The following is a 13,744-nucleotide window of genomic DNA, read 5'->3' as shown; positions in this document are numbered from 1 at the left end:
CTAGTACGTAAGAGATATTTACTAACATTCACTAAATTGAATTAAATATATATTAGAAATGAACCTTGCCTTCAGGGAGTTTATAATCTGTAAGAGAGGCTGTATTTAGTCAAATAGTTGTGATGCAAAGGATAAAGTGGATTCCATGAAAGAGATACAGATAGAGAGGTTGGTGGGCACTGAGAAAGCAAAGATTTCTTCCAGTTGGTGCATTAGGCGACACTTTTGGGACAAAACCATCCTTCCATGTGTTGGATATTGACACATGGTGATGAAAGGAGGGACTCTGTAGGTAGAGAATGAGCATGTGCCCAGGCTCAGAGGTAAAACAATGTGGGATTTGAGTGGGGAAGCTCACTTTGGGTATTAAGAGAATTGGTTGTGATGAGCACCAGGTGTTGTATGCAAGTGTTGAACCACTACATTGAACACCTGAAGTAATACAACACTATATGTTAACTAACCAGAATTTGAATAAAAACTTTTTAAAAACAGAGAAAATTGGTAGAAAAAGAGCTTTAAAAGGTATAATATGTTCAAATATTCATAGCCCCTAATACCATACAAGAGTTTGAACCCAGAGTTGAAGACAAAGAACATTACTGAAGATGGTTTTCCATCTTTGATAATAGCCTGCTATTCCTAACAGAGAAAAAGTTAGTGTTGTATGTTTAGTTTCTTTAAGCATCCCTCTAAGAAATCTCAGTATGTTTGGTTATATTGGGTTTGGTTTTTTGTTTTTGTTTTTTTGTTTTTGAAAAATCATGTCTTAGAATTCTATAGTTTCTCTGTTTGTTTAGAATCACCTTTGGCCCACAGGATTCCCAGCTTCAGAATGCTCTGCTTACAAGGGATCTATAACTTACTCTTTTAAGAAAATTGTTGCTAATGTTTTGACTGTAAAAGATATGGGTGTCAGTCATCATTTCTAGTCTCTCAGTACATGAGAAACTTTGCTTCTAGTGTGAGTCTTTATACTAGGTTCTCTGATCAGAAATGGTTCTTTGGTGATGAAGGTGAATTGTCTTTTGCCCATGGCTGGTCACTGTGGACCTCTGTCTGCAGTGCTATTGGAGAGCCTCTGATGCTCTTCAGTCACTGTGCCACTCTGATTTATTCTCCTGTTATTAAAGCTGACTTTCCTTAAGCCTATAGTAATGGTATGTTGATTACCTATATGTTACTGAATTGTGGCAGCTGTTACATCGATATTGAATAACTACTGTTTACTGAGCACTCATCATGTCCTAAGTTGCTGATGGAGAATAATCACCCAACCAGAGAGAGACAAAACTATAATGGTTATCCACATTTATCAAAGAGAAAAGCAAGGCTCAGACTGATGAAACTCGCCCATAGTCATAGTCATACAGAAGGAAGCAGCAATGGGCCATGGTATCCTTTTTTTTTTTTTTAAGATTTTTATTAATTTATTTGACAGAGAGAGAGAGAGAGATCACAAGTAGGCAGAGAGGCAGGCAGAGAGAGAGGGAGAAGCAGACTCCCCGATGAGCAAAGAGCCTGGAGCAAAGAGCAAAGAGGCTGGATCCCAGGACCCTGAGATCGTGACCTGAGCCAAAGGCAGAGGCTCAACCGACTGAGCCACCCAGGCACCCTAGGGCCATGGAATTCTGATGAGAGAATCTGGACCGGTTGCCTCCCTGTGGACAGAGAGTTCTTCTAAATGTTTTCTCTAATCTTCCCACCCCCAACTCAATTCCACAGAGAAGTAGATTGTGCAACTCGAACACTGACCTGGGCCTTGGGTCCCACTTTGTATCTGACAGCCAGTTACCTTCTACTTCTCAGGAATGTCTTCCTACACCATTGTTTGCAACATTTCAAAACCAGAAAGGAACAGAGTTTCTGTGACGCCTGTTCCTGGGACCTAAGACTACAGTTCAAGGTTGAAGTTTACCTGATTGTCACTGACAACTCACTCTTTTCTTTATAATCTACTAACTTTGAGGGACTTTTAAATCTTAAGATATATTTTAACCCTTTTTCCAGAGCATTTCACTTTTTCAGATCTGTAAAATAGATTTGTTCTTTGTCCTTGATTATCTAAACTTGTACAACCTAGAAATGTTTTCTCAGACCCAATCCTTATCCCTCCTAGGATTTCATTGCTTTAGAGGTTATTTTTTGAAATCATCTAATCTTTCCATGTATCTCTAGAATTTAGGGAATCAATACCCAGTAATGACTATAATTATTCTAGTGGAGATTCTAGCAACTGTGTCCAAAAGAGGATCTCTGTCTTCATAGCTAAATTCCTCAGATATATCCATCACTTGTTAAATTGAATGTTTCTTGAGGCCTTTCTTATTATCATCATCCCTAGGTATCACTGTCATTCTTACCTTTCTTCTTTTGCCAAAGTAAGATGATATTCCTCTGGATTTATTTATTGAACTAATTAAATATATCTATGCACAAGGAATGGAAAGCACACTGAATTAGACATCTAGGACATAACAACAATAAGAAAGAAAATATCAGAGGTATTTCCCCTAAAAGAAGATCAGATGAAAAAGTTGTCTTTTACCAGTTCTGAAGGGTTATTAAGTTTCCGCTGTATAGCATAAAGTCACGGCTTGATACCTAAAACATTTGGAGTAATCATAATGGGGCTTCACTTGTTTTCATGAGATTATGGTCCCAAGAGAACAGGAAGAACTCTCACTCAAAAAAACTCCATGGCCACATTCTGCCTTCCTTTAATCTATCCCATCTGTCTCTTACTCAAGTCATGCCTTCCTTTCATAATTCAACAAAAACTGCATGTGTGTTATGATCCAGAAACTGTATGCTAGTCTCTGGTATTACTCTAACAATGCAAGCTGGCCATCCATCCACTGGGTAGAACCTCATAGGATCTTAAGAATCTGAAACCTCTTTTAAAAGGATTAAGGGGAAAAAAGGATTGAGGATAAAAGACCACAAAATAAGTTTTTGATTAATAAAGAGATTTTTAAAAAGTGTTTATGGTTGTTTTCCATTCATTATGGAATTTAAAATGCCTTAATATTTGCCTAGCATTTTTACAGGCTTCAAAAGACTTTCATTAAGCACTCTGTAGTTAAAGATCTACTTATAGGGTTTGGGTAGTTTGAGAAGGTCTTCCTCACTATGAACTCCTTGAGTGAAGACAGTTTTATTAATATTTATAGCTCTAGAATCTGGCCCAGGGCTAGGTATGGAATTGGCAAATAGTAAGTGATTTTTGAATGAATATCTTCACATTACATGTATTAAATTATTTCTCCTACTGGTTTGTTATTGGAGACTGTTTCTACTGTTTCCTTTTCATGTTCCCAGTACTGTTCTCATTAGCAAGGCACTTGGCTGGATCTCACCCAGGAAAAAAGTCGGGCTGGGTTTAGAGCATGAACTGGGATAATGCCATGTTATCGAGCCACATCATTACTCCTTGAAGCCATAACCAAGGACATTTCCTGTCATCATTTATAAATGAAAAGCTTGGTGAAGACACAAAGTTGCTAGGTGGGCAAATTAGAGAACTAAGTTTCATGTTGGAGGTGATAGTTTCATAATGACAATGATGAAGGTTTTAGAAATATTAAGACATATTTAAATAGAAATACTAAGATGGTATCTGAAGCAAGTCCTTCATCAACATGCCTTCTTCAACTCCATCCTTTCATAGAGGACTTCAGAATTATTTTCTCTTATATATGCCAAATGAATGGCTGCTGGTTAAAAACACTAATCCATCTGATGAGTTTAAAGTAAGATACAACAGGTGTAACTGTCTAGCATTTTGGTTTCTGGAAGAAAGCAAGATAACAAGGCTGTAAATTACCTATATTAGAAGTAAAAAACAGATCTGAATTTCAAGAATGTTAAGGTCTTAGTTATGACTTTGTGGTAAGATAATTTCTTGCTATTTCCATCTTTCCCCATCAGAGATCGTAAATGCCCTGATTTTCAAAGGCCCTATCTTTGAGTACAAAACCTTAATAGGAGATAACCCAAGACTCAGAGGTTGAATTGCAGAGACACCTGGGTAGCTCTGCTGGTGGAGTCTGACTTTTGAATTCGGCTCAGGTCATGATCTCAGGTCCTGAGACTGAGTCCTACATCAGGCTCCCTGCTGAATGTGGAGCCTGCCTGAGATTCTCTTTCTCCCTCTCCCTCTGCCTCTTCACCCATGCTAATGTATGCATACATTCTCTCTCTCACTCTAAAAAAAAATCCAAAAATGTGTCTTGTCATTAGGATGAATATTGGCAAAAAAAAAAAATGTTGAGATAATTTTAAATACCTGGAACTTAGATATTTTCCCATTGATCTTAGAAAAGTTACCTAAACTCTCTAAACCTAAGTCTTCTAAATTTTATAGAAATACTTTTATTTTTAAATTGGCCTATTTATCTTTTATTATATGGATGCTATAGGAATAGAGTTAATACAGATAAAATACTTATAAAAATTAAGAGGCCTATTCAAATGTATACTACTTTATTTAAATGGGTTTTTTTTTCTTTTTTGGTCCAAACTCCGCTCTAAGTAGAAAAAGTGGCCAATAAGAAAAGACTGGGAAAGTCAGTTCTGGGAAAGTCAGCTCTGAATCTAAGAGAAGTCTGAGTCAGTCATCAGTCAGGCAGTAAGTCTAAAACAAGTTAACCACACAACCTCAGCTTCCTATTCCCTTTTCTGTTTGACTTTGATGAGCATCTATGTGGATGGGATAAACTTATGTGTCTTCTTTGGTAATAATATTGCGAAAACATGTTCTTTTACTCCATTAACATGAGAAGCAGAAGGAGGAAGTGAAGATGAGATGGAAGAGTGAACTGCATCAGTAAATGTAAGCTGAGCTACTCAGAGTCTTGGCAGAGCCCAATCATTCCTGAAGGCATCAGTGTTTCTTTTACACATACATGCACCCACACCCACCCCCCACACACACATTTTATGTACAGTGTGTATATATATGTTTAACTCCCATTATGTACCAGATACCTCTCAAAAGAACGAGATTATGCTCTTGGATGAGAAATACATACTTCCTGCTTTCAGAATGCTTACATTCTAGTGTAAGAAATAAAATAATGAAGTCAGAAAAAAATTAAAACAAGTTCAAATAATTGTATTTGCTTTAGCACAACCCTAAAATAATTAGACACTAATAGGAAGGTGAGAATAGGGGATGGGCTTGGACAACTATGGAGGCAATAGACAAGATCTCTCTGAGAAGTTGACATGTGAACTAAAATCTGAATATCCAGAGGTCCCAGCAAGGAGAAAGTATGGAAGAAGAATTAAAAGATTACCTGAAGTAATACAGTCAAAAAAAAAAAAATCTGCAGAAAAAGAAGTTTGAAAAAGGAGGCAGAAGCCAGATCATATGTACTTTTTTACTCTATTAACTTGGGATTTATTCTAGAGGTAATAGGGAATTATTGAAGGGTTCTGAGAGACTCTTTGATTTGTGGGTCAATGTCTTCCATCAACTTTGGACAATTTTTAGCCATTATATCTACAAGTATTTCTTCTGCCTCGTATTTCTCTTTCTTATCTTTCTGTGACACCTTTTGGTAGGGTTTCACATATGTAGAACATTCTATTCGGTGGTGGGGTTATTTTTTCATTTTTTTTCCTCTTTGTGGTTAGTTTGGATCATTCTATTGCCCTGTCTTCAAATTCACTGATTCTTTCTTCATCTGTGTAGTCTTGTAGTTAAAAACATTGAAGGAATTCTTCTCTTCTGATACTGTAGTTTATAGTTCTATAATTTCTACTTGATCCTTTCACAGAGTTTTTGTTTCCACGCTGAAGTTTCCGATCTGGCATAAAGTACTTTTCCAAAAAAATGTTTGCGATATGAGTGAAATGGTTTTGCTTGCTCTTTCAGTAAGAAAGGCATTTTTAAAATATAGGAAAAATCCATATTTAGAACATTCATTTTATCACAAGTTAGCTATCTTCCACTAAGATTCAGTAACTCCTGGTACAACCAGTGATCGCCATCCTCATTTGTATACTTTGCAAATTTAACCTTACTTTGGGGACTGCTAATGTTACCATGCACTTTCATGTTACTGGTATTTTTATACTTAGTTTCCTCTAAGAGCTCATAGGACTATACCCACAAGCATATGAACACTAAAGCACTTTGCTCAATACTGCAGAACTACAGAACTATAATAAATGTCTCCCTTTTGCAAATGCTTTGAATGAAGCCAGAATATCTTTGGATTCAGTTTTTTTTTCTGCAGGAAAAAAGGTCATTCTGCTAACAAAATATAGAATATGTCCCTTGAAACAGATTGCACATGACTTCAAATTTTTCTGTCTAGAGAATAGCTTTGGCAAATCTCTTCATGTGCAAAGGTAAAAGAAAGATATGCTTTTCACCTGGAGAAGAAAACCCTGACAGTTTGTCCTGAAAAGCACAGACATTAGAATTGTAGGAAACCTAGAATTTAAGTTATGATTAAAAAAAAGAAGAAGAAGTGAAAGTGAAAAAAAGAAGTCTCCAGTAGTCCATTAAATGTTTCTGGCCCAGAGAAAACAAAATAATAAGATGGAACTGTATAGTAAGAAAAATAGGAATGTACAATGTATAATTGTATATTATACATCGTGTATATATAAACAATATATAATTGTATATTATATAATTGTATAATAATGGAACTGTATAGTAAGAAAAAAAGGAATGTACAATGTCCAGAAAGCACTGGACTATCACATAAGCTTGAAGAGACTGTTGTCTCTGGCAGGGGTTATGTATAAAGTTGAAATAGCTATGCTTTTATTAGAGCTTATTGTTATTATGGCCTAACACCATGCTCTCTGCTGTCCTGAGTGTTTCAAGGGTAGGCAAAAATCCAAAAGGTTTCTTAAATTTCTTCTTTTTTAAAAGATTTTATTTAATTATTTGATATATATATATATATATATATAAATCTAAATATATATATATATATATAAATCTAAATATATATAAATCAAAAAGTGAAGCCAAAGACTCACATCATTCTGACTCTGAACCTATTTGGTATCTGAAAGGAAAGAAATCCAGTGATATCTCAGAGTTAGACGTTGTTTTGTCTGCCTTTGAGAAGACCATCCTGGAATATGAACAAAAAGTAGAATCTAAAATTTTTAAGGAAGCCATCAAAAAATTTCATTCTAATATGAAAGAAGAACTCATCAAAACGCTTAAAGAAGTCCAGATGTCAAAAACTCTGAAAAGGAAGAACACGAAGATTATTTCAGATATTGAAAAAGAAAAGGCAGCATTTGCTTGAACTCCAGGATGAACTGCTTTGGTTAGAACCACAGTTGAAACAACTACAAGTCAAATATGACAAACTTAAGGAGAGAAAATCTTCCCTGAGGAATGCAGCATGTTTCTTATCTAACCTAAGACAGCTTCATCAAGATTACTCAGATATTCGAGAAAAAGAACCTCACGTAAAAGAAACGTATGATTCATCCAGCCTTCCAGCTCTGTTAGTCAAAGCGAGAACCCTTTTGGGAGCTGAAAACTACCTACAAAATATCTACCATCAATTAGAGAAGCTCCTTGACCAGAAAGGTGACCAATCTACTGAAATGTGACTCTGTAAAGACTAGTCCCCTGCGCTTGCCTGTTCCCTTCTGATACTATACTTTTGTAAATAAAAATTCTTTGGGAAGTGAAAAAAAAAAATAAAATCACATAAGCTTCACACATATATATCTTAAATAATTAAATAAAATCTTTTAAAAAGGAAGAAATTTAAGAAACTTTTGGATTTATCTATCTATCTATAGATATCTATCAACTATATAGTTATAGCTATCTATCAACTATATCTATCAATCTATATCTATCAATCTATCAATCTATGGATATCTATCTATCAACCACAACCAGGGGATAGGGATAGAAGGAGAAGCAGACTCCCCACTGAGCAGGAGCCTGATACAGGACTCAATCCCAGGACCCTGGAATTATCACCTGAGCCAAAGGCAGACGCTTAACTAACTGAACCACCCAGGTGCCCCAGAAGATTTCCCTAAAGAGGTAGATTCTGACTATATTACAAGTCTATAACAGTGTTCATACATTCAAGTGTGTGCATACACACAAGTGCACACAGACATATACACTCAAAGCAGCCTTTTAATCTCTCTCTTTCTTATTCATCTGTACTTTCTAGACATTATATATAGAGAGAGTCATCTGATTTTGGCCAGTGGGAGGGTTGCCCATTGATTAATTGGATCAGTGCCTGGGCTGGGATATGCTGACCTTTTCTGTCCCTGCTAAGCCCAAGGCCTCTGTTTCTGAGTGCTTCCCTCTCTGCACACTGCAACAGCAGCATTCCTTTCAAAGTGCTTCACAGACTTTACTTCTCATTACCCCAAGGAGAGGGTGTTATTAGTCTCTTCATTTGCTGACTGAAGTGAACTGACCTGCTTAGGGTCCAGTGGGAATGAGTATCTAAACTGGAATTACAACTTTGGTGCCTTTAGACCAAGTCCCACGCACTGGCCACCTAGGACAAGCCTGTTGTGGCTCTTTCCTCCTCCTGCCCTACCTCTGTAGAGGTTAACCCACACTAGGGATGCATCCTAATCAGTCTGTGAATTTTGGTTTTGCCATATGTATGGTATTTTTGATGTTGTGAAGTGCATATGTGCTATTTATGATGCTAAAAAAGGCTTACTGTTGATTAAAGTTAAGGAACTGGTCTGTGTCCGGATCTACACATCTTAGGACTTGAAAAAGCCAGACAGATGGATGATGCTAGATGTTTGTGAATGGGATGCGGAGATTTAAAAAAAGTCCTTGTGTAGAGCTGATGAGAGAGAGATACCATACTCCTCACATCTCACAGACCAGAACTTAAACTCATGGCTCCCTAACTGCAAGGGGGTCTTTGAATGTCATCTTTATTTCAGATAACCTCATGGTCTATAATAATAATTCCACAATAACAGGCACTTTTATTATAAAAGAAGGAATAAACCATACTAGAAGAGAGCTAGAAATTGCTGTCTTCCATATTAGAATTTTTTCAAATTATTACTAATAAGAAACAAACAATCAAGGAGAGGAGGCATTAAATAAATCGGTCCTCAAATATTTACCTTTTCTGCAGTCCTTAAAGTGAACATCTGAAATCTTTCACTGGTTATTTTTATTATATATTTTTATGTTACATATTTGTATTGGACCTTAGATACTGAGGGCTGGTTGAATCATCAGCCCCATTTCATGGCATATTATCCCCATTAATCATGCACTGTTCCACTCTTGTTTCATTTTAAAATGCATTCTAGGTAGTCTTTAATAACTACCCCATCCCCATTCCCACATTAAGCTATACGCTGAATGGGTTCGATACCTATATTTGAAACTGTTTCCTTGTAAATTGTCTGATATTCTATATAGGTGTATATTTTCACTTTAGTTAAATTATATTGCTAAGAAAAACTTTGTTCTTTTCCTTATTTTTGCATTCATCATTAATTATTTTAGCATTTGTTTGTGTATCTAGTTTGTTGCTTCTAACTACATAAAGTAATTCCATAATTCACTACTCTTTGCTTATCGATTTCGCTTGTTATGGACTTCTAACTTGCTTCTCAACTCCTCACCACCCCAACAACTGCAATGATACACATGTATCTATATTCTTAAGGAACTGTGTGAGAATTTCTCAAGAGTGTTGTTACTGCAAAAAATAAGATAAATACACATTAACTGACTAAGCACCGGCACACTGTTCTCCAGAATGTCTGAACTGGGCTGTATTCCCACCAGGACACAAAAGTTTGTGTCACCATATACTGCCCCCCACACTTCATTCACATTATCACATTTCTAACTTATGATTTGATGGGAATAAAGTAGTATATCATGGCTGCTTTAATATGCATTTCCCTGACTACTATTCATTTTATCATGTCTTTACATATATGCTAGCCATTTGGACTTTTTATACCTTGTCCATTTTTCTATTGAATTTTTTTGTCTTTTTCTTACTGATTTGCAGGAATCTTTGCAAATGCTCCATATAAACCCATTGTCAGTTAAATTTTGTTGATGATGATAATCCTTCCCTCAATCTGCCATCCATCTCTCACCACTGTAGTTGAAGGTTTTGGGTCTTTTTACAGCCCCCTTCATTCTTAGCCACAAAAATATTCTTCTGTGTTTACTTTACTAGCTGTATGGTTTGGCTTTCATATTTAGATCTTTGATGTGGCTGAAGTCTTCCTTTAGTATAAAGTATTGATCCTGTTTTATTTATTTATTTATTTTTATTTTATTTATTTTATTTGTTTTATTTATTTTTTTAAAATTTATTTATTTGACAGAGATCACAAGCAGGCAGAGAGGCAGGCAGAGAGAGAGAGGAGGAAGCAGGCTCCCCGCTGAGCAGAGAGCCCGATGTGGGGCTCGATCCCAGGAACCTGGGACCATGACCTGAGCCGAAGGCAGAGGCTTTAACCCACTGAGCCACCCAGGCGCCCCTGTTTTATTTTTTTAATGTAGTAACCCAGATTTCCTAGCATCACCACTAAACAATCTTGTCTTTTCTATTGATTTGGATTAGCACCCTTTTCATAGGTCAAGTATCTGACATAGGGTCTGCAATCTCTCTCTCTGAGATCACCATTCCATTCCATGTGTCTGTTTGTCTTAGAATCTTGAACTAATTCCATATTTTTAAGAGTATATAGAGTATATCTACACACACACACACACACACACACACACACACCCTACTATATATGTAGAGTGAAGCACTGTCCTAAAGGCTGATTTAACTGGGTGATGATTGTGCCTGGTTTCATTTGAAGCCTAAGTTTATTTATAGCAATCTTGACTTACTATGATCCTTTTTCCATTTGTACTTTCACAAGGTTTGTTCAACCTTTGAGTTTTATCATTATGTTATTTGAAAGAGGGAATGAAAATCTCCAAACCCCCAGGTTTTACAAGGCTGTTGAAAGAAGGAAGTCTCTGTATTTGGGGATTTCTGAGCCCCTGTGCAGTTACCTGATACAGGTAGAAAGAGTCTGGAATAAAGAGCAGGGACTGGAACCTAGTCACTGCTCTGCCTGTGACTGTTGTGACTCTGACTCAAACATAAATCCCTCTTGAATAGTCCCTAGCTGCCAGAGGAGGAGGCTGCCCTCCATGGTCTCAAGGTTACATCCGGGGTCAGCTCACTGATTCTGCATGGCTTTTTACCTCTGGGGACATCAATCACTGGCTCTCTCCAGAGATGTTTTATGACTAATAGCTATTAGTCCCATAACTGAGAGAGGTCACTCTTAGAAGGTTAATTAGCCTCTTCCTCTGGCTCAGAATAATTACTCCACAATATTCACATCACTTTTTTATACCAGGAACTCCTTTCCATAGATATATCTTATGCACAAAAGAGAAGGAACAGCAAATGCATATCACAGCCAAGACGAAATAACTTCTATAAACTGTACATTCCAGCAAATATAAAAAACAGTCATAGAAGCAAAGAAATCAAACCATTCTCATTCGGCTGCCCTCGGGTCTTCGAACCTTCGAGTTGCCTCTTTCTTCAATTATGAAATGAACCAACTCTGGCCCCCATTCTGCACTGACTGGCATCCAGTCACCTCCCAGTTATATCTGAGAATTCCTTTCCCACTGGGACATTTCTCCAGCTCCACACTGGATACTTGGTCACCCCAGCCATTTCATTACCTGTCCTCACATTCAACTCTAGCCTTACTCAAGATGACCTCAAGTGTGGTGATTAAAAACAGAGCCTTACTCACTTTGACATCCCAGAGCAAAATTCATGCTCAGCACACAGGAAATGATTCAGAATTGGATTTTAGGCCTAGAACCACCCTGAGAACCCACTGACCAAATATTTTCATATGGATTCCCTTACTGACTGTTATAGACTGAATTGTGTCCCATCACCCAAATTCATATGTTGAAGCCCTAACCCCAAGTGTGACTATATTTGGAGATAGGGTGTATGAGGAAGAAGGTAATTAAATTTAAATGAAATCATATGGGTGGAGTCCTGATCTGATAGGATTAATGTCCTTAAAAGAAAAGACACCAGAAATTGCTCTGCATGGTCTGATCCCTGCTCTCCTCTGCAGCCTCATCTCCTACTTCTCTTTCCTCAATCCAGCACTGCAGCCACCCAGGCCTTATATAGTTCCTGGAGAAGCACTCTGCCCTCTCCCACCACAGGACATCCACACGTGCTGTTCATTCTGCCAGCAATGTCCTCTTTCCTCCTTACCACACCCATTACCTGTTCAACTACCTTCCTTTAGCTATCACCTCAGGTATCACTTCTGGAGGAAGCCTTCCTGGTCCTCAGTGTCTAGATGAGATTCTTTTGTTACATGCATGCACAGAACCATGTTCCTTTCCTTCCACAACTTTCAGCAACACACAGAAATAAGAGAGAATGTGGTTTTCTCAGTGGCCTCACAGGTCTCGAGTTACATTCTAAACCAGACTTTGAAACTTGGATTCTTATGCTTCCCTCCCAGCCCAAGCAAACCAAAATAGTGAATGTTTTTCCCATTCACACCCACCTATCGAATTTAGAACAGGATTTTTAAAAAATTACACTGCAAAAACAATAAGCTCAAATATTAAAGATCTGTTATCAGTCAGAATGTCAGGTACTCCCATGCAAACGGATTAAGTATAGTTCATGGTAAAGTTTGCGATGTTTCTCTTTTAAGAGGAAAAGTAAAGGTGTGCCTGGGTGGCTCAGTGGGTTAAAGCTTCTGCCTTCATCTCAGGGTCCTGGGCCCGAGCTCTGAGTCGGGCTCTCTGCTCAGTGGGGAGCCTGCTTTCCCCTCTCTCTCTGCCTGCCTCTCTGCCCACTTGTGATGTCTGTCTGTCAAATAAATAAATAAAATCTTAAAAAAAAAAAAAGAGGAAAAATAAATTTGAGTAGGATATTTAACCTTATGAAAACATTTTAAGACAATTTCCTTTACAATAAAATCGCTTTGTGGCAGGATCATTCAACTCTTCCTATATATTCTAAGAAGGCGTTGACAAAAATAATAGTACAGCCTTGGGTTTCTTTAAGTCTCCTCCTTCTATAGTAACAGGCTATCTACCTTAAAAAGTAGCCAACTTGGTTTTACATCTGCAGAAAAAAACATGAGAGGAATATTGCTATGACTGAGTCTGGGCTGACGCTCTTAGTCATTTACCAGAGAAGCATTCCCCCTCTGTCCACAGGGCTCAGGTACTGGGGCCAATGCAGTCAGGAAAAAGCAACCACTCACCCCGGTCAGAAAGACTGAGATTGCAGCAGCACCTGAAGGGGATTTCATTCCCCTACACTGTGATTAGCGTAGAGGGACTATGTGATCTACTTTGGGGCAATCAGGTATAAGAGGAAGTATACTGAGTTTTCTGGGGAAGATTTCCTCCCCAATAAGAGAGAGATTAGGATGGATCACACTGATCAAATGCAGCTGCTGAGAAGGTAGCACTTGGAGCTGTGGCAGCCATATTGTGACCATAAGAGAAGATACATCTGACCAGATGAGGAATAATTAGTGGAAAAATGGAAAGGTCTGGCTCCTTGATGTCCTCATCAGCTTCAGAACAGATCCCACTTCTGGACTTCTTGCTGGGTGAAGAGAAAAATAAACCCCTCTGTGTAAGGAACTTTTAGGCAGGCATTCTGTTGCTTGCTTTCAAGAGAAAACAAACTAATAAAGAATCAACACC

At 37.6% G+C, this 13,744-nt stretch overlaps 1 protein-coding gene across 1 annotated transcript; it reads left to right on the top strand.

The window, feature by feature from the left end:
• The first annotated feature begins 5,176 nt into the window (after positions 1–5,176).
• LOC116587209 (centromere protein U-like) lies at positions 5,177–7,674 on the top strand. Its single transcript, XM_032337919.1, is given in 3 exon segments — positions 5,177–5,274; positions 6,989–7,259; positions 7,261–7,674. Coding segments are annotated over 3 exon segments (705 nt in total). The 3' UTR covers positions 7,597–7,674.
• Positions 7,675–13,744: the final 6,070 nt, after the last annotated feature.

The sequence above is a fragment of the Mustela erminea genome, chromosome 3, assembly GCF_009829155.1.
Source record: "Mustela erminea isolate mMusErm1 chromosome 3, mMusErm1.Pri, whole genome shotgun sequence".
Classification (NCBI taxonomy): Eukaryota; Metazoa; Chordata; class Mammalia; order Carnivora; family Mustelidae; genus Mustela; species Mustela erminea.
Note: the sequence above shows the minus strand (reverse complement) of the source record. Positions and strands in the feature narration are given on the sequence as shown.